At 41.0% G+C, this 26,855-nt stretch overlaps 1 protein-coding gene across 3 annotated transcripts in view; it reads left to right on the forward strand.

The window, feature by feature from the left end:
* The window catches only part of LOC138852518 (putative 3-methyladenine DNA glycosylase), a 78,881-nt gene that overhangs the window by 27,482 nt on the left and 24,544 nt on the right, over positions 1-26,855 (forward strand). For all 3 annotated transcript variants that reach the window (XM_070083788.1, XM_070083778.1, XM_070083793.1), the window contains exon 3: positions 10,325-10,531. In XM_070083788.1, coding sequence (XP_069939889.1) covers positions 10,325-10,531 — 207 coding nt within the window. The remainder of the gene's footprint in view (positions 1-10,324; positions 10,532-26,855) is intronic.

Below are 26,855 nucleotides of genomic sequence, written 5' to 3' on the forward strand. Positions count from 1 at the left end.
TTTCTGTCTCATAAACATGCTAGATAACAGGGATATCTTGCTACTCCTACTTACACTTTGGTCACACTTCACAGACACGCACATGCATATATATATACATACATCTAGGTTTTTCTCCTTTTTCTAAATAGCTCTTGTTCTTCTTTATTTCTTGTATTGTCCATGGGGAAGTGGAAAAGAATCTTTCCTCCGTAAGCCATGCATGTCGTATGAGGGGACTAAAATGCCAGGAGCAATGGGCTAGTAACCCCTTCTCCTGTAGACATTTACTAAAAAAGAGAAGAAGAAAAACTTTATAAAACTGGGATGCTTGAATGTGCGTGGATGTAGTGCAGATGACAAGAAACAGATGATTGCTGATGTTATGAATGAAAAGAAGTTGGATGTCCTGGCCCTAAGCGAAACAAAGCTGAAGGGGGTAGGGGAGTTTCGGTGGGGGGAATAAATGGGATTAAATCTGGAGTATCTGAGAGAGTTAGAGCTAAGGAAGGGGTAGCAGTAATGTTGAAGGATCAGTTATGGAAGGAGAAAAGAGAATATGAATGTGTAAATTCAAGGATTATGTGGATTAAAGTAAAGGTTGGATGCAAAAAGTGGGTCATAATAAGTGTGTATGCACCTGGAGAAGAGAGGAATGTAGAGGAGAGAGAGAGATTTTGGGAGATGTTAAGTGAATGTATAGGAACCTTTGAACCAAGTGAGAGAGTAATTGTGGTAGGTGACCTGAATGCTAAAGTAGGAGAAACTTTTAGAGAGGGTGTGGTAGGTAAGTTTGGGGTGCCAGGTGTAAATGATAATGGGAGCCCTTTGATTGAACTTTGTATAGAAAGGGGTTTAGTTATAGGTAATACATATTCTAAGAAAGAGGATAAATAAGTATACAAGATATGATGTAGGGCAAAATGACTGTAGTTTGTTGGATTATGTATTGGTAGATAAAAGACTGTTGAGTAGACTTCAGGATGTACATGTTCATAGAGGGGACACAAATATATCAGATCACTTCTTAGTTGTAGCTACAGTGAGAGTAAAAGGTAGATGGGATACAAGGAGAATAGAAGCATCAGGGAAGAGAGAGGTGAAGGTTTACAAACTAAAAGAGGAGGCAGTTAGGGTAAGATATAAACAGCTATTGGAGGATAGATGGGCTAATGAGAGCATAGGCAATGGGGTCGAAGAGGTATGGGGTAGGTTTAAGAATGTAGTGTTAGTGTGTTCAGCAGAAGTTTGTGGTTACAGGAAAGTGGGTGCGGGAGGGAAGAGGAGCGATTGGTGGAATGATGATGTAAAGAGAGTAGTAAGGGAGAAAAAGTTAGCATATGAGAAGTTTTTACAAAGTAGAAGTGATGCAAGGAGGGAAGAGTATATGGAGAAAAAAAGAGAGGTTAAGAGAGTGGTGAAGCAATGTAAAAAGAGAGCAAATGAGAGAGTGGGTGAGATGTTATCAAAAAATTTTGTTGAAAATAAGAAAATGTTTTCGAGTGAGATTAACAAGTTAAGGAAGCCTAGAGAACAAATGGATTTGTCAGTAAAAAATAGGAGAGGAGAGTTATTAAATGGAGAGTTAGAGGTATTGGGAAGATGGAAGGAATATTTTGAGGAATTGTTAAATGTTGATGAAGATAGGGAAGCTATGAGTTCTTGTATAGGTCAAAGAGGAATAACATCTTGTAGGAGTGAGGAAGAGCCAGTTGTGAGTGTGGGGGAAGTTCGTGAGGCAGTAAGTAAAATGAAAGAGGGTAAGGCAGCCGGGATTGATGGGATAAAGATAGAAATGTTAAAAGCAGGTGGGGATATAGTTTTGGAGTGGTTGGTGCAATTATTTAATAAATGTATGGAAGAGGGTAAGGTACCTAGGGATTGGCAGAGAGCATGCATAGTTCCTTTGTATAAAGGCAAAGGGGACAAAAGAGAGTGCAAAAATTATAGGGGGATAAGTCTGTTGAGTATACCTGGTAAAGTGTATGGTAGAGTTATTGTTGAAAGAATTAAGAGTAAGACGGAGAATAGGATAGCAGATGAACAAGGAGGCTTTAGGAAAGGTAGGGGGTGTGTGGACCAGGTGTTTCCATTGAAACATATAAGTGAACAGTATTTAGATAAGGCTAAAGAGGTTTTTGTGGCATTTGTGGATTTGGAAAAGGCGTATGACAGGGTGGATAGGGAGGCAATGTGGCAGATGTTGCAGGTGTATGGTGTAGGTTACTGAAAGCAGTGAAGAGTTTTTATGAGGATAGTGAGGCTCAAGTTAGAGTATATAGGAAAGAGGGTGATTATTTCCCAGTAAAAGTAGGCCTTAGACAAGGATGTGTGATGTCACCGTCTCATAAACACGCTAAGATAACAGGGATATCTTGCTACTCCTACTTACACTTTGGTCACACTTCATAGACACGCACATGCATATATATATATACATACATCTAGGTTTTTCTCCTTTTTCTAAATAGCTCTTGTTCTTTTTTATTTCTTCTATTGTCCATGGGGAAGTGGAAAAGAATCTTTCCTCCGTAAGCCATGCGTGTCGTATGAGGCGACTAAAATGCCGGGAGCAATGGGCTAGTAACCCCTTCTCCTGTATACAATTACTAAAAAAGAGAAGAAGAAAAACTTTATAAAACTGGGTTGCTTAAATGTGCGTGGATGTAGTGCGGATGACAAGAAACAGATGATTGCTGATGTTATGAATGAAAAGAAGTTGGATGTCCTGGCCCTAAGCGAAACAAAGCTGAAGGGGGTAGGAGAGTTTCAGTGGGGGGAAATAAATGGGATTAAATCTGGAGTATCTGAGAGAGTTAGAGCAAAGGAAGGGGTAGCAGTAATGTTAAATGATCAGTTATGGAAGGAGAAAAGAGAATATGAATGTGTAAATTCAAGAATTATGTGGATTAAAGTAAAGGTTGGATGCGAGAAGTGGGTCATAATAAGCGTGTATGCACCTGGAGAAGAGAGGAATGCAGAGGAGAGAGAGAGATTTTGGGAGATGTTAAGTGAATGTATAGGAACCTTTGAACCAAGTGAGAGAGTAATTGTGGTAGGTGACCTGAATGCTAAAGTAGGAGAAACTTTTAGAGAGGGTGTGGTAGGTAAGTTTGGGGTGCCAGGTGTAAATGATAATGGGAGCCCTTTGATTGAACTTTGTATAGAAAGGGGTTTAGTTATAGGTAATACATATTCTAAGAAAGAGGATAAATAAGTATACAAGATATGATGTAGGGCAAAATGACTGTAGTTTGTTGGATTATGTATTGGTAGATAAAAGACTGTTGAGTAGACTTCAGGATGTACATGTTCATAGAGGGGACACAAATATATCAGATCACTTCTTAGTTGTAGCTACAGTGAGAGTAAAAGGTAGATGGGATACAAGGAGAATAGAAGCATCAGGGAAGAGAGAGGTGAAGGTTTACAAACTAAAAGAGGAGGCAGTTAGGGTAAGATATAAACAGCTATTGGAGGATAGATGGGCTAATGAGAGCATAGGCAATGGGGTCGAAGAGGTATGGGGTAGGTTTAAGAATGTAGTGTTAGTGTGTTCAGCAGAAGTTTGTGGTTACAGGAAAGTGGGTGCAGGAGGGAAGAGGAGCGATTGGTGGAATGATGATGTAAAGAGAGTAGTAAGGGAGAAAAAGTTAGCATATGAGAAGTTTTTACAAAGTAGAAGTGATGCAAGGAGGGAAGAGTATATGGAGAAAAAGAGAGAAGTTAAGAGAGTGGTGAAGCAATGTAAAAAGAGAGCAAATGAGAGAGTGGGTGAGATGTTATCAACAAATTTTGTTGAAAATAAGAAAAAGTTTTGGAGTGAGATTAACAAGTTAAGAAAGCCTAGAGAACAAATGGATTTGTCAGTTAAAAATAGGAGAGGAGAGTTATTAAATGGAGAGTTAGAGGTATTGGGAAGATGGAAGGAATATTTTGAGGAATTGTTAAATGTTGATGAAGATAGGGAAGCTGTGATTTCGTGTATAGGGCAAGGAGGAATAACATCTTGTAGGAGTGAGGAAGAGCCAGTTGTGAGTGTGGGGGAAGTTCGTGAGGCAGTAGGTAAAATGAAAGGGGGTAAGGCAGCCGGGATTGATGGGATAAAGATAGAAATGTTAAAAGCAGGTGGGGATATAGTTTTGGAGTGGTTGGTGCAATTATTTAATAAATGTATGGAAGAGGGTAAGGTACCTAGGGATTGGCAGAGAGCATGCATAGTTCCTTTGTATAAAGGCAAAGGGGATAAAAGAGAGTGCAAAAATTATAGGGGGATAAGTCTGTTGAGTGTACCTGGTAAAGTGTATGGTAGAGTTATAATTGAAAGAATTAAGAGTAAGACGGAGAATAGGATAGCAGATGAACAAGGAGGCTTTAGGAAAGGTAGGGGGTGTGTGGACCAGGTGTTTACAGTGAAACATATAAGTGAACAGTATTTAGATAAGGCTAAAGAGGTCTTTGTGGCATTTATGGATTTGGAAAAGGCGTATGACAGGGTGGATAGGGGGGCAATGTGGCAGATGTTGCAAGTGTATGGTGTAGGAGGTAGGTTACTGAAAGCAGTGAAGAGTTTTTACGAGGATAGTGAGGCTCAAGTTAGAGTATGTAGGAAAGAGGGAAATTTTTTCCCAGTAAAAGTAGGCCTTAGACAAGGATGTGTGATGTCACCGTGGTTGTTTAATATATTTATAGATGGGGTTGTAAGAGAAGTAAATGCGAGGGTCTTGGCAAGAGGCGTGGAGTTAAAAGATAAAGAATCACACACAAAGTGGGAGTTGTCACAGCTGCTCTTTGCTGATGACACTGTGCTCTTGGGAGATTCTGAAGAGAAGTTGCAGAGATTGGTGGATGAATTTGGTAGGGTGTGCAAAAGAAGAAAATTAAAGGTGAATACAGGAAAGAGTAAGGTTATGAGGATAACAAAAAGATTAGGTGATGAAAGATTGAATATCAGATTGGAGGGAGAGAGTATGGAGGAGGTGAACGTATTCAGATATTTGGGAGTGGACGTGTCAGCGGATGGGTCTATGAAAGATGAGGTGAATCATAGAATTGATGAGGGAAAAAGAGTGAGTGGTGCACTTAGGAGTCTGTGGAGACAAAGAACTTTGTCCTTGGAGGCAAAGAGGGGAATGTATGAGAGTATAGTTTTACCAACGCTCTTATATGGGTGTGAAGCGTGGGTGATGAATGTTGCAGCGAGGAGAAGGCTGGAGGCAGTGGAGATGTCATGTCTGAGGGCAATGTGTGGTGTGAATATAATGCAGAGAATTCGTAGTTTGGAAGTTAGGAGGAGGTGCGGGATTACCAAAACTGTTGTCCAGAGGGCTGAGGAAGGGTTGTTGAGGTGGTTCGGACATGTAGAGAGAATGGAGCGAAACAGAATGACTTCAAGAGTGTATCAGTCTGTAGTGGAAGGAAGGCGGGGTAGGGGTCGGCCTAGGAAGGGTTGGAGGGAGGGGGTAAAGGAGGTTTTGTGTGCGAGGGGCTTGGACTTCCAGCAGGCATGCGTGAGCGTGTTTGATAGGAGTGAATGGAGACAAATGGTTTTAATACTTGACGTGCTGTTGGAGTGTGAGCAAAGTAACATTTATGAAGGGATTCAGGGAAACCGGCAGGCCGGACTTGAGTCCTGGAGATGGGAAGTACAGTGCCTGCACTCTGAAGGAGGGGTGTTAATGTTGCAGTTTAAAAACTGTAGTGTAAAGCACCCTTCTGGCAAGACAGTGATGGAGTGAATGATGGTGAAAGTTTTTCTTTTTCGGGCCACCCTGCCTTGGTGGGAATCGGCCGGTGTGATAATAAAAATAAAAATAAATGGGGTTGTAAGAGAAGTAAATGCGAGGGTCTTGGCAAGAGGCGTGGTGTTAAAAGATAAAGAATCACACATAAAGTGGGAGTTGTCACAGTTGCTCTTTGCTGATGACACTGTGCTCTTGGGAGATTCTGAAGAGAAGTTGCAGAGGTTGGTGGATGAATTTGGTAGGGTATGCAAAAGAAGAAAATTGAAAGTGAATACAGGAAAGAGTAAGGTTATGAGGATAACAAAAAGATTAGGTGATGAAAGATTGGATATCAGATTGGAGGGAGAGAGTGTGGAGGAGGTGAATGTATTCAGATACAGTGGACCCCCGCATAACGATGGCATCACATAGCGATTAATCCGCATACCGCTTGCTTTAATCGCAAAAATTTTGCCGCGCATACCGATTAAAAACCCGCTCACCGATTTTCGTCCGAGACGCGTCCAATGTGCGCCCTCAGCCAGCCTCACATGTGCCGCCCGTGCCATTGTTTACCAGCCAGCCTCCGCGGTAACATCCAAGCATACACTCGGAATATTTCGTATTATTACAGTGTTTTCGGTGCTGTTTCTGGAAAATAAGTGACCATGGGCCCCAAGAAAGCTTCTAGTGCCAACCGTACACCAATAAGGGTGAGAATTCCAATAGAAATGAAGAAAGAGATCATTGATAAGTATGAAAGTGGAGTGCGTATCGCCGACCTAGTCAAGTTGTACAAGAAACCCCAATCAACCATCGCTACTATTGTGGGCACCAGAAAGACAATCAAGGAAGCTGTTCTTGCCAAAGGTTTAACTGTGTTTTCGAAACAAAGATCGCAAGTGATGGAAGATGTTGAGAGACTCTTATTGGTGTGGATAAATGAAAAACAGCTAGCAGGAGATAGCGTCTCTCAAGCGATCATATGTGAAAAGGCTAGGAAGTTGCATGAGGATTTAATTAAAAAAATGCCTGCAACTAGTGATGATGTGAGTGAATTTAAGGCCAGCAAAGGTTGGTTTGAGAGATTTAAGAAGTGTAGTGGCATCCATAGTGTGATAAGGCATGGTGAGGCTGCCAGTTCGGACCACAAAGCGGCTGAAAAATATGTGCAGGAATTCAAGGAGTACCTAGACAGTGAAGGACTGAAACCTGAACAAGTGTTTAATTGTGATGAAACAGGCCTGTTCTGGAAGAAAATGCCAAGCAGGACCTACATTACTCAGGAGGAAAAGGCACTCCCAGGACATAAGCCTATGAAAGACAGGCTTACTTTGTTGATGTGTGCCAATGCTAGTGGTGATTGCAAAGTTAAGCCTTTATTAGTGTATCACTCTGAAACTCCCAGAGCATTCAGGCAAAAGAATGTCCTCAAGGATAATTTGTGTGTGCTGTGGAGGGCAAACAGTAAGGCATGGGTCACTAGGGACTTTTTCTATAACTGGTTACACCATGCATTTGCCCCCAATGTGAAAGATTACCTAACTGAAAAGAAATTAGAACTTAAGTGCCTCCTGGTGTTAGACAATGCCCCTGGTCATCCTACAGACGTGGCAGAGCGACTTTATGGGGACATGAGCTTCATTAAGGTGAAGTTTTTGCCTCCTAATACCACTCCTCTCCTGCAGCCCATGGACCAGCAGGTTATTGCAAACTTCAAAAAACTGTACACAAAAGCTCTGTTTGAAAGGTGCTTTGTAGTGACCTCAGAAACTCAACTGACTCTAAGAGAGTTTTGGAGAGAGCACTTTAATATCCTCAATTGTGTAAACCTTATAGGTAAGGCTTGGGAGGGAGTGACTAAGAAGACCTTGAACTCTGCTTGGAAGAAACTGTGGCCAGAATGTGTAGACAAAAGGGATTTTGAAGGGTTTGAGGCTAACCCTGAGAATCCTGTGCCAGTTGAGGAATCCATTGTGGCATTGGGAAAGTCCTTGGGGTTGGAGGTTAGTGGGGAGGATGTGGAAGAGTTGGTGGAGGAGGACAATGAAGAACTAACCACTGATGAGCTGATAGATCAACTTCAACAGCAAGAGGCCAGACCTGAGGAAACTGGTTCAGAGGAGGGGAGAGAGAAATTGAAGAAGTTGCCTACTACAAAGATTAAGGAAATCTGTGCAAAGTGGCTTGAAGTGCAAACCTTCATGGATGAAAATCACCCGCACACAGCTATTGCAAGCCGTGCTGGTGATTATTACACTGACAATGTTGTGAAACACTTTAGGGAAGTCATAAAGGAACGAGAGGTACAGGCCACTATGGACAGATATGTTGTGCGAAAGAAGTCCAGTGACTCTGAAGCTGGTCCTAGTGGCATTAAAAGAAGAAGGGAAGTAACCCCAGAAAAGGACTTGCCACCTCAAGTCTTAATGGAAGGGGATTCCCCTTCTAAACACTAACACTCTCTCTCCCCTCCCATCCCATCAATCATCACCAGATCTTCAATAAAAGTAAGTGTCATGTAAGTGTGCATGCCTTTTTCAGTTTGTGTGTATTAAAATTAACATTTCATGTGGTAAAAAAAATTTTTTTTCATACTTTTAGGTGTCTTGCACGGATTAATTTTATTTCCATTATTTCTTATGGGGAAAATTCATTCACATACCGATTATTTCGCATAACAATTACCCCACTTGCACGGATTAAAATCGTTATGCGGGGGTCCACTGTATTTGGGAGTGGACGTGTCAGCGGATGGGTCTATGAAAGATGAGGTGAATCATAGAATTGATGAGGGGAAAAGGGTGAGTGGTGCACTTAGGAGTCTGTGGAGACAAATTATTATTATTATTATAATCAAGGGGGAAGCGCTAAACCCGGAGGATTATACAGCAATGTGGAGACAAAGAACTTTGTCCTTGGAGGCAGAGAGGGGAATGTATGAGAGTATAGTTTTATAGTTTTACCAACTCTCTTATATGGGTGTGAAGCATGGGTGATGAATGTTGCAGCGAGGAGAAGGCTGGAGGCAGTGGAGATGTCATGTCTGAGGGCAATGTGTGGTGTGAATATAATGCAGAGAATTCGTAGTTTGGAAGTTAGGAGGAGGTGCGGGATTACCAAAACTGTTGTTCAGAGGGCTTAGGAAGGGTTGTTGAGGTAGTTCGGACATGTAGAGAGAATGGAGTGAAACAGAGTGACTTCAAGAGTGTATCAGTCCGTAGTGGAAGGAAAGCGGGGTAGGGGTCGGCCTAGGAAGGGTTGGAGGGAGGGGGTAAAGGAGGTTTTGTGTGCGAGGGGCTTGGACTTCCAGCAGGCATGCGTGAGCGTGTTTGATAGGAGTGAATGGAGACAAATGGTTTTTAATACTTGACGTGCTGTTGGAGGGTGAGCAAAGTAACATTTATGAATGGATTCAGGGAAACTGGCAGGCCGGACTTGAGTCCTGGAGATGGGAAGTACAGTGCCTGCACTCTGAAGGAGGGGTGTTAATGTTGCAGTTTAAAAACTGTAGTGTAAAGCACCCTTCTGGCAAAACAGTGATGGAGTGAATGATGGTGAAAGTTTTTCTTTTTCGGGCCACCCTGCCTTGGTGGGAATCGGCCAGTGTGTTAATATAATATAATGTAATACTGTACATACAACCATAGTAGAACAAATAGACATAAATATAAGATGTGGTTGCCAGGTGGCTTGTAGGAGCGACGGCAAGAATTACGTTTTCTCTAGTCCAGCACCAGAGAAGCTGTGTATAGTACAGCTTCTCACTTAATGACGGAGTTCCTTTCCTAAGACCACGTCAGTAAACGAATTCGTTGCTAAATGAGGAGCATACTATAATGGTACATGTATTGGGTTTGTGTCAACCATCTTTGATATTGTTTTAATGTCACCTTTGCGCCATTTATAGCATTTTGTATATTTTTAAATGTTTATACAGTAGTGTGCTGTATATTGTAATAAACAAAATAGAGGAAATCAGCTCTAATATACATTATTTAGGTATGTATACTAGTCAGAGAGCCTGTTGTAAGTCCAAGTCGTTGGTAAATGAGTATGTTGCTAAGTGAGGAGAGGCTGTATTTAATCTCCTGCAATGAGTATGACAAAATAAAATAGGTGAAACATCCAGGGATCCCCAGATATGCATTTCTGAACACCAATACACCAGTAGAATTGACAACTTGGATAATGTCTGTGTTCCACACTGCAACTCCCACAATCATTTGATTAATTACAAGGGCACACAATTATCATAAAAGAGGAGAGACCCAGAGGCACAGAATCCTAGAATTAGCTCTCATCAGTAATTTCAACCAGAACAGTGGCTTCCACATCATAGATGAACTAATTGCTAAATAGTCTTCTTACATAGTAACACTTCAGAGAGGTACAGTGACCTGCAAACCTCTCACCACTCCACTGACATGTTGACCTATAACACCACTACACACCTTGCTGTGTTTCTCTATACGCACTGTATACTCGGCCTTTTAGGTTTATCTTCTTGTGACTTGAAGTCCACCATGTGGGTGAAATGTCATCAGTGATTCCATTACACTGCATTTGTCTTTTACCAAATGAGGTAATGATTATATGCTAATTCAAAATGTTTTCCTTAGGTCAGGTTGTTGTGCGAGTGGTAGATGGTATTCGCATATCTGGAGCTATCGTAGAGACTGAGAGTTATTTGGGTGGTCCGGATGTAGCTTCTCATAGTTACAATGGAAAAAGAACATCCAGAACCGAGCCAATGTATATGAAACCTGGAACATCATATGTCTACTCAATATATGGAATGTATCACTGCTTCAATATCTCAAGTAAAGGTAAGCCATTTTTGTAAATTTGATTGCTACAAACCTGTATGGGTTAAGCATAATATTTTTTTTATGAATATAATGGAAATGTTGGCTTACACATTTGGGTTGAGTATTTTTTGATGTGAGGAATATGCTTTGCTGTGCATATTACTTTTTTTCTAATATTACCTATTCCTCGTTTTTCTGAATATTCGTTTGATTAGTAAAAGAAATGCAATACTATAGTAAACTTCTAAAACTAACGTCTATGGGACCGAGACCAATGCTAGTTTCTCGACAAGCATTAAATGTGCTGATTCTGCAAGAGTAGTGACTCGAGGGCAACAACCTTGTCATGGTGGGGAAGGAAGGAGTGGTGCTTGGGTTGCTTTCTGTGACCCAGCAGGCATTGTCGGTAGATGCCTTTGGGTGGAAATAGTGGATAGGGCCTTCCTTGCCATTTTGGCCACAGATGAGAAACTAGACTAATAGCTGCTACCAACTTAGGCCTTGTACAGTGTATATACTATATGAGTCATTGGTTCAACTTGCCAGAAAGGTTGTGATGAGCTACTGTGCATTAGTGTTGAATGTTTTTAGGCTCTCTTCACAAACTTTGAAAACTGGTCATATTTTTTATCATATGCCTGGTGATCTCCCTCCATTCCAGCATTAGCTTTGCAACTGATATGGTTTCAGTGAATTAATTTCAGTTGGTTGTTGGGGGTTTACAGCTACCTCATTATTACAAATATGTTGTCTATTAACCCTTTCACTGTTGGTGACTTATAGGTATGGCTTACAAGCCAATGTTGGTGACGTATTAATACCCCAAAATTCTAGCGACTTCAAATCTAGCAGGAGAAAGCTGGAAGACCTACATGTGAGAGAATGGGTCTGCATGGTCAATGTGCGCAGTATAAAAAAAATCCTGCAGCACGCAGTGTATAATGAGAAAAAGAAACTCCAACCGTGTTTTTGGATTAAAACGCTGACTTTGAGGTGTGTTTGTGTATGATATTTATGGTTGTATTCTTTTTTTCCTTGGTCTCGTCTCATTTGATAGAATGGAAGATATACAGTGGACCCCCGGTATACGATATTAATCCATTCCTGAGAGCTCATCGTATGCCAGAATTATCGGAAAGCGAATTAATTTTCCCCATAAGAAATAATGGAAATCAAATTAATCCGTGCAAGACACCCAAAAGTACTATGAAAAAAAAAGTTTCACCACATGAAATATTAAGTTTAATGCACACAAACTGAAGTAGACATGCACAGTTTGTAGTATTCTACTAACAATAGAATACATGACACTTACCTTTAATGAAGATCTGGTGATGATTGATGGGATGGGAGGAGGGGAGAGTATCGAAGTTGTTAATGTTTAGAAGGGGAATCCCTTTCCATTAGGACTTGAGGTAGCAAGTCCTTTTCCGGGGTTACTTCCCTTCTTTTAATGCCACTAGGACCAGCTTGAGTCACTGGACCTCTGTCGCACAACAAACCTGTCCATAGAGCTCTGTACCTCCCGTTCCTTTACGATTTGTCTAAAATGGGCTACAACATTGTCATTGTAACCAACACAGCTTGCAATAGCTGTGTTAGGGTGATTTTCATCTATAGAGGTTTGCAGTTCAACCCACTTTGCACACATTTCCTTAATTTTTGAAGTAGGCACAGTGGATTCCACAACTGGCATAGGCTTCTCAGGGTTAGCCCCAAACCCTGAGAAGCCTAGGCACAGTGGATTCCACAACTGGCATAGGCTTCTCAGGGTTAGCCCCAAACCCTTCAAAATCTTTCTTAATTTCCATACTAATTCTCACCCTTTTTACCACAGGGTTGGCACTAGAAGCTTTCTTGGGGCCCATGGTGACTTACTTTGCAGAAACAAGCACCAAAAACACTGTGATAATATGGAATGTACCGAATGTATGCTTAGATGCGAGCACACTGGCTGGCTTGTAAACACTGGTACTCACGTGGATGCGTCCCGGACGAATCGCGTGTGGCGGGTTTTTTAACGAGTGGTGAGGCAAAATTTTGGCGTTAAAATGTATCAAATACCGAATTTAACATATACCGATGCCATCAAATACTGGGGGTCCACTGTCCTACAGAAATAAAGATGATTTTGATTGGTTTCATGATAAAAAGTACCTTGAAATTGAACTCAAAGTAGCAGAAATGTTAAATTTTTGTTGATGTTCAAGAGTAAACAAGTGACGTCACTGTCCAATATGTGTCAAACTGGCTAGTCTAATGTGCATTCACAAATGGGTTGACATTATTTATATAATTATATAATAATGCAGTAGTCTGCATAACAGTAAATGTTCCATTTTTTGTGTGAATAAAAATTCAAAATGGAAAGCTAGAGTAATATAAGAGGGGCCTGGAGATGTGATTAATGAACAGAGAAAATATTATTTTAAGAACCAGACCCAGCAGCACAAGCTAGTCAGGTCCAACTCACACCCACCCACACCCGCTCATGTATTTATCTAACCTATTTTTAAAACTACACAGCATTTTAGCCTCAATAACTCTACTCGGGAGTTTGTTCCACTCATCCACAACTCTATTACCAAACCAATGCTTACCTATATCCTTCCTGAATCTGAATTTTTCCAACTTGAAACCATTGCTGCGAGTCCTGTCTTGGCTGGAAATTTTCAGCACGCTATTTACATCCCCTTTATTTATTCCTGTTTTCCATTTATACACCTCGATCATATCCCCCCCAATTCTACGCCTTTCAAGAGAGTGCAGATTCAGGGCCCCTCAGTCTATCCTCATAGGGAAGATTTCTGATACATGGGATCATCTTTGTCATCCTCCTCTGTACGTTTTCCAGAGCATTTATATCCATTCTGTAATACGGTGACCAGAACTGAGCAGCATAGTCTAAATGAGGCCTAACCAAGGATATATAGAGTTGAAGAACAACCTGAGGACTTCTATTATTTATACTTCTAGATATGAGACCAAGAATTCTGTTAGCTTTATTGCGAACACTAATGCACTGTTGTCTTGGTTTTAGATTACTGCTAGCCAGAACTCCTAAATCCTTTTTGCAGTCAGTAGTATTAAGATCTACATTATTTAGTTTATATGTGGCATGGTTATTTAACTGTCCAACATTTAGAACTTTGCATTTGTCAATATTAAACTGCATCTGCCACTTCACCGACCATTGCATCAGTCTATTCAAATCATCCTGGAGTGCTCTAGTGTCCTCATTAGAATGAATTGGCTGGCCTATTTTGGTGTCATCAGCAAACTTGCTTATGTCGCTATTTATTCCCTCATCTATGTCGTTTATGTAAATTGTGAACAACGGGCCCAACACTGACCCCTGAGGAACACCGCTTGTGACGTGCCCCCATTCTGATTTCTCCCCATTTATGCAAACACTCTGCTGTCTATTTGTCAGCCATGCCTCTACCCAGGAAAAAATTTCTCCTCCTATTCCGTGTGCCTTAAGTTTCCTCAATAGCCTCTGGTGTGGAACTCTATCGAAAGCCTTACTGAAGTCCATATACACAATATCATATTCATTACCATGATCTACCTCCTCAAACACCTTAGTGAAAAAAGTTAGTAAATTCATAAGACAGGAACGCCCCTTTGTAAAACCGTGTTGAGATTCATTAATCAATCTGTGCCTATCAAGATGGCTACGAATTGCTTCGGCAATTATTGATTCCATAAATTTTCCCGCTATGGAGGTAAGGCTTATTGGTCTATAGTTTGAAGCCAAGGACCTGTCACCTGCCTTGTAAATAGGTATTACATTTGCCATTTTTCACTTATCAGGCACTATGCCAGTTTGTAGTGATATGTTAAAAAGATTAGTCAAAGGTATGCTAAGTTCCTCTTTACATTCCTTTAACATCCTTGCAAACAGTTCATCAGGGCCTGGGGATTTGTTAGGTTTTAGTTTCTCTATTTGTCAGAGGACCATGTCACTAGTTACCGCAATCGTACATAGTTTATTATCATCCTGTTCTACATAATCTATTATTTCAGGAATATCGCTAGTATTTTCCTGGGTGAAAACTGAGAGGAAGTAGGTATTTAGAATTTCACACATATCCTTATCACTGTCAGTGATCTGACCAGAGTTACTCTTAAGTGGGCCAATAATGTCCCAATCTTACTTCTGTATACCTGAAAGAACCCTTTTGGGTTAGTCTTTGAATCCCTTGCGACCTTAGCCTCATAATCCCTTTTTGCTTTTCTTATTCCTTTCTTTATTTCTCTCTTTAATTGAATATATCGATTTCTTAACTGCCGATCCCCTCTTTTGATACGCCTATATATGCCTCTCTTTTGACAAATGAGTTGTTTTAATCTATTGTTCATCCATTTGGGATCATTTTTGTTAGATCTAATTTCCATACTCGGAACAAAAGTTGTCTGGGCAGCTAGAACTATGCTCTGAAAAACGTCATACAGTGGAACCCCACTTTACGATCAGCTCCCAATGCGAATTATGTAAGTGTATTTATGTAAGTGCGTTTGTACGTGTATGTTTGGGGGTCTGAAACGGACTAATCTAATTCACAATATTCCTTATGGGAACAAATTCGTTCAGTAATGGCACCTGAACATACTTCTGGAATGAAATAATATCGTAAGCCGGGGGTCCACTGTATTTGCAACCAAGATCACCTACCTGACCCATAGTCAGGACATCGCAATTTAGCACACCCAGATAATTTTTCAGTCTCATGAAGTCGGCCAAGCGAAAATCTGGGACAGAGATTTGATTGCAGTTATCTGGGTAATTCCATGATATATTGAAACTAAGTGATTTGTGGTCACTTTCCCCAAGCTCATCATTAACCTCAAGATTATTAATTAGTGAATCTTTGTTGGCAAGAACCAAGTCAAGCAGATTATTTCCTCTAGTTGGTTCTGTCACAACCTGTTCTAAAAAGCAATCCTGAACCGTATCAAGAAAGTCACTAGACTCAAGATTTCCTGTCATATTGTTCCAATCAATTTGTCTAAAGTTAAAATCTCCCATTATCACAACATTTTCATATCTAGATGCCTTATGAATTTCGTCCCATAACAGCTTACTGTCCTCTCTATCAAGGTTTGGGGGCATATAAATCACATAGTCTCTCCTGTTATACTACACAAAGCACATTACAGAGACTGAAACAGGCTGCCTCTATCCAGTCTATATTTGTCCAACCTATTTTTATGTTACCCAAGTAATAGCTTTTATATCCTTTTACTCATGTACGATTTAATTGCTCTACCATATTATATTACTACTACTACTACTACTACTACTACAACTACAACTTTTGTCACTACTACTACTACCACCACTAGTATTGCACCTCACTTTGAGCCTATATATACCCTCTGTGTCCATGTATTGTTTGTAATGGCTTGATAAAGCTCCTGGAGAGCAAAACGTTGCCACAATAAAATGTCATATTAGTTGCACTTGTGTTCTTTTACTTCACATATTTATTTATTTATTTATTTATTTATTTAGAAATTTTAGCATACATACAGAGGTACAAAAAAAATACAGGTAAGAGCAGCATGCCAAAGCCACTTATATGCATAGCATTACGGGCTGGCTTAAAATTAACTTAATCTTAACTAAGCAATGATGAAATCAGTGATAAGACATTATTGTAAACAGATAACTATAAAGCACAAATGAGTATTACAAAGACAGGTCATATGGTTGCGTGCATTGCTGTTCATTCAGTAGAATGGAGTATTCTGTTAGGTAGTGTATTTAAAAAAATAACAAAGTTAGATTGGGTCCTAGGTTTAACATTTATGTGATATAATTGAGGGGTTCAGGGAAACCGGCAGGCCGGACTTGAGTCCTGGAGATGGGAAGTACAGTGCCTGCACTCTGAAGGAGGGGTGTTAATGTTGCAGTTTAAAAACTGTAGTGTAAAGCACCCTTCTGGCAAGACAGTGATGGAGTGAATGATGGTGAAAGTTTTTCTTTTTCGGGCCACCCTGCCTTGGTGGGAATCGGCCAGTGTGATAATAATAATAAAAAATTGTGAGTAACATTTTGGATATACAATTTATAAGGTTCAGTTATTCAGTACTTATTTGGTTTTGAGTGAGTAAGTGAACTTTGAGAAGAGACTTGAATTTGTAAACAGGTAGTGTTTCTTTTATATTTACAGGTAATGAATTCCAGATTTTAGGGCCTTTTATGTGCATTGAGTTTTTGCATAGCGTGAGATGGACACGAGGAACATCAAAGAGTGATCTGTGCCTTGTGTTATGGTCATGTGTTCTGTTGAGGTTGGCAAGGAGATGTTTGAGGGGAAGGTTAATATCAGAGTTAAGTGTTCTATGTATGTAATAGGTGCAATAATAAGTATGGATGTTTTGTATGGTGAGTAGGTTGAGTGTTTTGAATATTGGTGGAGTGTGTTGCCTGTAGTGAGAATTTGTTATCATTCTAACTGCAGCCTTTTGTTGGGTAATTAGTGGTCTGAGATGGTTAATTGTTGTTGAGCCCCATGCACAAATTCCATAGGTGAGATAGGTGTAAATAAGAGAGTGATAAAGGGCCAGGAGGGCTGACTGTGGAACATAGTACCGTATCTTCGATAGTATGCCTACAGTCTTGGAAATTTTCTTAGAAATTTGTTGTACACGTGTATGAAATTTGAGTCTATTATCGAGGTGGATTCCTAAGAATTTTCTCTCTGTTAGCTTTGTGATAGGTGATCCGTTTATCGTTATGTTAAGAGGTACATCTGTAGCTCTGTTACCAAACTGAATGAAGTAGGTTTTGTCAATGTTTAGTGTAAGTTTGTTAGTCCTCATCCAGGTAGATATTTTCTGTAATTCGGTGTTTACAGTATTGGCTAGCGTGACTGGGCTCGGGTGAGAGAAGACGTATGTAGTGTCATCTGCAAAAAGTGTGGGTTTGAGTAATTGCGAAGCATTTGGAAGGTCATTTATGTATAGGAGAAAGAGAAGAGGGCCAAGGACACTTCCCTGTGGGACACCAACTGTAATTGGTTGTGCGGAAGAGCTTGCCCCATTTGCGTACACATATTGGCTTCTGTTGCTGAGGTAAGACTTGAGGTAGTTGAGGGAGTGCCCTCTAATACCATAGTGTGACAATTTTACGTGGAGCAAGTCATGGTCAACTGTATCAAAAGCTTTACGTAAGTCAATGAAGATCCCCAGTGGGACTTCTTTTTTCTCTATTGCAGTGTATATATGTTCTAGCATGTGTATAATAGCATCATTAGTATTTTTATTAGGCTTGAATCCAAATTGGCAGGGGTTGAGAATGTTTTGGGAGATGAGGTAGGAGTAGATTCGTTTATGAATTAATTTTTCGAAGATTTTTGAGAGAGGGTGTAAATTGGATATTGGCCTATAGTTATTCAACTCTGTTTGGTCTCCTCCTTTATGGATCGGGGTGACCCTTGCTATTTTGAGAACTGTAGGGAAGGTGGAGGATTCAATGGATTTGTTAAAGAGTGTTGCAATGATTGGTGATAGTACTTGTGATGCTGTTTTGTATATAAAGGGTGGTAAGGTATTTAAATCTCCTGCCTTGTTTTTCAGTGCGTTGATAATAAGGGAGACTTTGTATGGGTTAGTCGGAGCTAGGAACAGTGTGTTCGGGTAGTTGCCAGTGAGGTAGTCATTTGGTGGGGTATCTGAGCTTGGGATTTTATTGGCAAGGTTTTGACCTATAGTGGAGAAGAAATCATTGAGTCTGTTTGCTGTTTCTGTTGGTGGGAGTTGGGGTTCATCTGATTTTGCTAATTTTATTTTGCTATGTCGTGATATCTTTTTAGTTCCCAGAATTTCTGATAGGGTCTTCCAGGTCTTTTTTATATCACCTCGTAAGTTGGATAATCTGTTCTCATAATACAATTTTTTTGCCCTTCTTATCAGGCTGGTTAGGATTGACGAGTAACGTTTTGTTTGGTCTCTGGTTATGTGACCCATTCTGTACTGTTTTTCATATCGGTGTTTTGTATTTATGGATTTGAGAATGCTGGGTGTTAGCCAGGGACTGTTCAGTCTCTTAGCTGTCATCTGTTTAGTTTTTTTAGGGCAGTGCTTGTTATAAAGGTATTGGGTCTTTTTTAGAAAATTATTAAAACATTCGTCAATATCTATAGATTTCTAGCTCAGTGTGCCAGTCAATGTTTGTTACTGCTGTTGTGAAGTTATTAATGGCTGCCTCATTGTGAAGTCTGAAGGTGACTTTAGTAGTGTCTTGGGGTATTTTACCAAGAGTTGTTATGAGGAAAGTAGGGTAGTGGTCTGTGGTATTATCTGTAATTATGCCTGATTTTAAAGGGGATATGGTGTTGGTCCAGATGTGGTCAAGTAGGGAAACACTAGTCTCTGTAACTCTTGTAGGTTTTGTTACTGTTGGTAGCAACATGCAGTTACTCATTGTGTTTGTGAATTCAGTAACGTGTGGGTCCTGGTCTTGCAAGAGATTTATATTGAAGTCACCTGAGAGTAGTAAGTGATCTTTGTTCATGCGTGCATCAGTTATCATACTTCCTAGGTTTTGACTAAATTGGCTAATGTTTGATTGTGGAACTCTGTAGATGTTTATCACTGTGAGAGGCTTTTGTAGGTATTTGGATTTGAATTTAGCTATTATATATTCCCCATGTTCATCCCTTGTGCAAGTATTAGTGATACATTCTAGTTGGTCTGAGTAGTATATAGCAGTGCCACCCCCTTGTTGGTCTGGCCTACAGTTGTGTATGGCTGTGTAACCAGGAATGGCATATAAATCACACCCAAAATTAATTTGTCACGTCCCTCAAGAAACTGGAGTCAAACAGATTCTGTGTTCGATGTTTCTAATCTTATATCATGTCTAAGACAACAATTTAAATTTTCTCTGACATACATTGCCACACCACCACCCTTCCTGTTGACCCTATCAGTGTGGAATAGTTTATAACCCTGTATGTTGCATTCAGAAGGCATTTCTCTATCTTTCAGGTTGAACCAGGTCTCTGTTATACCAATAATATCTATATTACCTACACTTGCAAGTAATCTTAGCTCATCTGTCTTATTTCTTAGACTCCTACTATTTGTATAGTAAATCTTAAGGGAGCTAGTTACTCGTTGCCCTCTACTATCCCTCTCTGTTTGTTGATCAGTTGATTTGCCATTACTAGCAACTTTATTTTGAATATTGTCTTTTAAACATATCCCTGAGGTATCCCGGTAATAACTGCTGTTTTTAACCCTAATGCTGCAGCCTGATTGTTTCCCACAAACACCCATACCTCTATAATCTATCAGTTTAAATTCCTAGACAAGTCATCAATTACCCTCTCGAGTGAATTGGCTAATGCAACCACTCCATCCCCAGAGAGATGAACCCCATCCCTTGCATATATATCACGTTTGCCAAAGAATACGTCCCAGTTATCAGTGAATGGGATTGCAAGTTCCTTGCAGTACCTGTCTAGCCAGCAATTTGTACCAGTTTCCCTAGACATCCATTCATTGCCCACTCCCTTTCTAGGCAAGATGCTACATATGACTGGGATCCCTCCCTTAGACCTAACTACTTCTATGGCTGACCTGTACTTATCCAGCAGCTCCTCTCTCCTGCCCTTCCCAATGTCATTACCCCCAGCACTAAGACAGATAATGGGCTTTTTCCCATTAACTGCCATAATATTATCCAAGCTGCTGACTATGTCACCAGCTCCAGGAAGACACACACTCTGTCTGACCTTTCTGTGTCTGTTACAAAATGCACGGTCCATATATCTTACCTGAGAATCGCCTACTATTAAAATATTCTTACCTTGATTAGCAGGGGAATCAGTGGTACCTTCAACCTCACTAACCACTGAAGTACACTCGTCTTGGAGAACAGAGAATCGATTTCCTACCTTCACATCTTTTCTATTAACTCTCCTCATCTTCCTTCTTCCTGAACTGTGAACCACTTGCCACTTAAACCGGCTGCCACTATCACTGCTGGTGACCATTCCTTCCTTACCAGCTAAATCCTTCTCACACTCGCTCCCAAACTCATCTATGCGAAGCTTCAGCCTCCTATTTTCCTCCTGAAGAAGTAGAATCTCCTTCAACACTTTAACCTGAGATTCTAAAACACTACAACAAGCCATGGTGCTTGGTAACAGCCCACGCTAACTCCCAAGAGCTTAGGCAGGTGTGACCGCAGGTGACCACTGACTGCATTGCTTATTCCGGACCCTATTTTGAAATTTGCACATTTGCATTAAATTGGCCAAATTGCCAATTTCTGACCACTTTATTGGGTAATTGACATTGATAAATGGGCAGTTTCTTGTACTCAATCAATAGAACAAATAGTTCTATAGAAATAGCTATGGGTTTGGTCGACTGGAACAATGGAATTGGCCGAAAATATGGCTCAAAGTGGGTGAAATTGCCGATGCGTATATATCACTGAGACTGCTAACTTCACGAGAGTGTAATTCCATAAATTTTCCATCAAATTTCAAACTTTTAGTGTCATTACCATTACCAGTGTCATTACCGTTCTGACCCCGCCTCGTCTTTGGACCACTCTTCGAACACTCCTCATGCCTCTGTACCTCTTGCCGGTGCTGTTTCCTCACCCGCTTCAGGTACTGAGGTCTCGACTGACTCCTTTGATTTATCTGACCTCCGCTCTCCTTTGACTATGCTTCCGGCCTCTCCCTCTACGGTGCGGCAATTTTCGAATCGCTGGCCCATTCCACATCGGACCAACTCTGGTCCCACGCCTAAACGCCAACGACAATTACCTGCTGATGATACTTCTCCACCTTCTCGTTCTTCTCAGAAAAGATCGACACGTCCTGCACTCCCTTTCCACGCTCAGTTTCAGACTGCACAATGGACTAAATTCTTCACTTTATGACCGACTTCCTCTACTGCCTATCTTTCCGACCACAGTATTGGCAAGGTACTCCTATGCCATGTTGGTAAAGATATTTATTTTCATGCTCTTAAGAGCGGTACGCGCATCATCGCTGTACAGAATGCTACCCAAGCTCATGATCTTTCTCTTCTTTCCCATATAGATACTGTTCCTGTCACTATTGAAAAACATCATTCCCACAATTCTTGTAGTGGTACCGTCATTCTGCCCCATACCATAGTTCAACAAAATTTCCAAACATGTGGCAATGACATTCTTGAACAGCTGGAACTCCAAGATCTCCCAATCCTCAAGGTAGATACTTACGTTCTTCCTGCCCGCAGGCGGAGACGATACCCTAGCAATGTGGCTCGTTTAACTTTTGACAGCCGTGAACTCCCATCCTCAGTTTATGTAGCAGGACATAGGTTACAAGTTCGAAAGGTGATCCCTACACCGAAACAGTGTAGAAATTGCTGGCGATTTGGCCATCCAGCGAAATATTGCAGATCCATAGCCGAATGCCCAGTCTGTGGTGCCGATGACCATTCTAATACATCTTGCAATCGACCTCCCTCTTGCCTTAACCCTTTGACTGTCGCAACCCCCAATCCTGAGGTGTCTCCTGGTGTCGCAAAATTTAAAAAAAAAAAAAAAATTATTTTTTCTTATGAAATGATAGAGAATCTTTTCCCGATTGTAATGACACCAAAAAAACGAAATTTGATGGAAAACTGACGGAATTATGCTCTCGCGAAGTTAGCGACCTCGGCGATATTTACAAATCGGTGATTTCACCCACTTTGAGCCCTATTTTCAGCTAATTCCATTATTCCAGTCGCCCAAACTCATAGCTATTTCTTTAGAACTCCATTTTTTCTATCGATTGAGTACACGAAACTGCCCATTTACCGATTTCAACTACCTAATAATGTGGTCAGAAATTTGCAATTTGGCCAATTTCACGAAAATTTAAAAATATGACAATTTCAAAATAAGGTCCAGAATGAACAATGCAGACATTCCTGGCTCTAAAATAACATTTTCTTTGCTCATCAGTCATGTCTCCAGGCCCCTCTAATATTATTCTTGCTTTCTATTTTGAATTTTTATTCAAACAAAAAATAGAAGACTTACTATTATGCAGACTACTGCAATGCTGTAATAATTGTATAAATAACATCAACCCATTCATGACTGCATATTAGAATGGCTAGTTGGACATTTATTGGACAATGGCATCATTTGTTTACTTTTGAACATTGGCAAAAATCAAACATTTCCCCAACTTTGAGCTCCATTTCTAGGTTCTTTTTATAGTATAATCAATCAAAATCACCTCTATTTCTATAATATGTTTTCCATTCTATCAAATGAAACCAAGAAAACGAGAATACAACCATAAATACTATACGAAAATAGACCACAAAGTCGGCATTTTAATTAAAAAAAACGGTCGGAGTTTTTTTTTTCTCATTATGCACTGCGTGCTCCAGGATTTTTTTTATGTGGTGCACACTGACCACACAGACCCATTCTCTCACATGTGGGCCTACCAGCTTTCTCCTGCTTGATTTCAAGCCGCTAGAATTTATGAGTATTTTTTTTTTTTTTATTATTTTATTATCACACTGGCCGATTCCCACCAAGGCAGGGTGGCCCGAAAAAGAAAAACTTTCACCATCATTCACTCCATCACTGTCTTGCCAGAAGGGTGCTTTACACTACAGTTTTTAAACTGCAACATTAACACCCCTCCTTCAGAGTGCAGGCACTGTACTTCCCATCTCCAGGACTCAAGTCCGGCCTGCCGGTTTCCCTGAATCCCTTCATAAATGTTACTTTGCTCACACTCCAACAGCACGTCAAGTATTAAAAACCATTTGTCTCCATTCACTCCTATCGAACACGCTCATGCATGCCTGCTGGAAGTCCAAGCCCCTCGCACACAAAACCTCCTTTACCCCCTCCCTCCAACCTTTCCTAGGCCGACCCCTACCCCGCCTTCCTTCCACTACAGACTGATACACTCTTGAAGTCATTCTGTTTCGCTCCATTCTCTCTACATGTCCGAACCACCTCAACAACCCTTCCTCAGCCCTCTGGACAACAGTTTTGGTAATCCCGCACCTCCTCCTAACTTCCAAACTACGAATTCTCTGCATTATATTCACACCACACATTGCCCTCAGACATGACATCTCCACTGCCTCCAGCCTTCTCCTCGCTGCAACATTCATCACCCACGCTTCACACCCATATAAGAGCGTTGGTAAAACTATACTCTCATACATTCCCCTCTTTGCCTCCAAGGACAAAGTTCTTTGTCTCCACAGACTCCTAAGTGCACCACTCACTCTTTTTCCCTCATCAATTCTATGATTCACCTCATCTTTCATAGACCCATCCGCTGACACGTCCACTCCCAAATATCTGAATACGTTCACCTCCTCCATACTCTCTCCCTCCAATCTGATATTCAATCTTTCATCACCTAATCTTTTTGTTATCCTCATAACCTTACTCTTTCCTGTATTCACCTTTAATTTTCTTCTTTTGCACACCCTACCAAATTCATCCACCAATCTCTGCAACTTCTCTTCAGAATCTCCCAAGAGCACAGTGTCATCAGCAAAGAGCAGCTGTGACAACTCCCACTTTGTGTGTGATTCTTTATCTTTTAACTCCACGCCTCTTGCCAAGACCCTCGCATTTACTTCTCTTACAACCCCATCTATAAATATATTAAACAACCACGGTGACATCACACATCCTTGTCTAAGGCCTACTTTTACTGGGAAAAAATTTCCCTCTTTCCTACATACTGACTTGAGCCTCACTATCCTCGTAAAAACTCTTCACTGCTTTCAGTAACCTACCTCCTACACCATACACTTGCAACATCTGCCACATTGCCCCCCTATCCACTCTGTCATACGCCTTTTCCAAATCCATAAATGCCACAAAGACCTCTTTAGCCTTATCTAAATACTGTTCACTTATATGTTTCACTGTAAACACCTGGTCCACACACCCCCTACCTTTCCTAAAGCCTCCTTGTTCATCTGCTATCCTATTCTCCATCTTACTCTTAATTCTTTCAATTATAACTCTACCATACACTTTACCAGGTACACTCAACAGACTTATCCCCCTATAATTTTTGCACTCTCTTTTATCCCCTTTGCCTTTATACAAAGGAACTATGCATGCTCTCTGCCAATCCCTAGGTACCTTACCCTCTTCCATACATTTATTAAATAATTGCACCAACCACTCCAAAACTATATCCCCACTTGCTTTTAACATTTCTATCTTTATCCCATCAATCCCGGCTGCCTTACCCCCTTTCATTTTACCTACTGCCTCACGAACTTCCCCCACACTCACAACTGGCTCTTCCTCACTCCTACAAGATGTTATTCCTCCTTGCCCTATACACGAAATCACAGCTTCCCTATCTTCATCAACCTTTAACAATTCCTCAAAATATTCCCTCCATCTTCCCAATACCTCTAACTCTCCATTTAATAACTCTCCTCTCCTATTTTTAACTGACAAATCCATTTGTTCTCTAGGCTTTCTTAACTTGTTAATCTCACTCCAAAACTTTTTCTTATTTTCAACAAAATTTGTTGATAACATCTCACCCACTCTCTCATTTGCTCTCTTTTTACATTGCTTCACCACTCTCTTAACCTCTCTCTTTTTCTCCATATACTCTTCCCTCCTTGCATCACTTCTACTTTGTAAAAACTTCTCATATGCTAACTTTTTCTCCCTTACTACTCTCTTTACATCATCATTCCACCAATCGCTCCTCTTCCCTCCTGCACCCACTTTCCTGTAACCACAAACTTCTGCTGAACACTCTAACACTACATTTTTAATCCTACCCCATACCTCTTCGACCCCATTGCCTATGCTCTCATTTGCCCATCTATCCTCCAATAGCTGTTTATATCTTACCCTAACTGCCTCCTCTTTTAGTTTATAAACCTTCACCTCTCTCTTCCCTGATGCTTCTATTCTCCTTGTATTCCATCTACCTTTTACTCTCAGTGTAGCTACAACTAGAAAGTGATCTGATATATCTGTGGCCCCTCTATAAACATGTACATCCTGAAGTCTACTCAGCAGTCTTTTATCTACCAATACATAATCCAACAAACTACTGTCATTTCGCCCTACATCATATATGAGTATATATACGTCAAACACGGCACCTCGTAAGACATATATATACGGCCGCGACAGTCAAAGGGTTAATTGTCATGAGGCTCGCCCTTCGTACTCTCGCCGTTGCCAAGTCTACTTAAATGAGCAGGAAATCCGTTACCTCAAAGAGGCAGAAGGTCTCCCTTATGCCATGGCAGTTTCTCATCTCCGCCTCCAAGGGAGACTACCTCGTGTTTCTTATTCCCGTGTTTCAAAGTGTCCCCCCACTTCTGGGGTCCCATCTTCTGCAACCTCCTCTGTGGTTACCTCTCCCATAGTCACTCCTGTATCTAATTCTTTTGCTGTCCAAGGCTCAGACATCCCTACTTCAACGCCTCAGTCTGTTCTCACTTCTTCGTGTTCTCCCTCACAAGCTTCAGTATTGACGAGACCTCATACGACACCTCCTCCCAATCGTCCCTCTACTTCTCAGAAGTCAAAAAAAGGTCCTTTAACCCCTCCTTCCCTTCTTCCACCTCCTCATTTTACCTTCCCTGTCTCTGTACCGGGTTCTTCCCCTCTCACTGGCTCTGTTACAAGTGTAGAGGTTCACCCTCCTCCTCGTACTATACCTACCTCCCCTGTTCCCTCCCAAGTTTCTTCCTCTTCTGCCGCCTCCCAGGTTTCTGCCTCTTCTGTCCCCTTCCATGCTTCTTCTTCAGTTCCCTCCACCCTTTCGCCCCTTCCCCCTACCTTGGTACAGTCCATTACAGTTCCAATCTTTACTCATCCTTCCCCTACCATCTCCAATATCGTCTCCCATACGACGTCTCTGAATTCCGAAACACTTGAAGCAATCTCTGAATATATTGCAGAGACCAAACCATCAGTGGACACTGATCCACCCTCTGTTCCTTCTCTCTCCTCTCCTCCATCTGTGCAACTCCTTTCTTCACAGCGCACCGTTCCGTCGCTGGTTGAACGTTTTTCGCTGCCTCCGCATGTGGACTTTTCTAACCCCTCTAGTCTGTAGGAACCCTTACCTGCAGATTTCAAGTATCTTTATAATTGCCAGTCATGGCCTATTTTCAGTGGAATATACGCGGCCTCAGGGGTAATCGGGATGAGCTTCAGATGTTACTCTCCCAGTTTTCCCATGTTGGTGTTTGCTTACAGGAACCAAAATTACACTCTGCTGTTATCTCTCCCATCTCAGGCTATAATTTATTGTATTCTTCAGATCCTTTTCCTGATGGGACCTTTAATGAAAGT

Source organism: Cherax quadricarinatus, chromosome 1 (genome assembly GCF_038502225.1).
Source record: "Cherax quadricarinatus isolate ZL_2023a chromosome 1, ASM3850222v1, whole genome shotgun sequence".
Classification (NCBI taxonomy): domain Eukaryota; kingdom Metazoa; phylum Arthropoda; class Malacostraca; order Decapoda; family Parastacidae; genus Cherax; species Cherax quadricarinatus.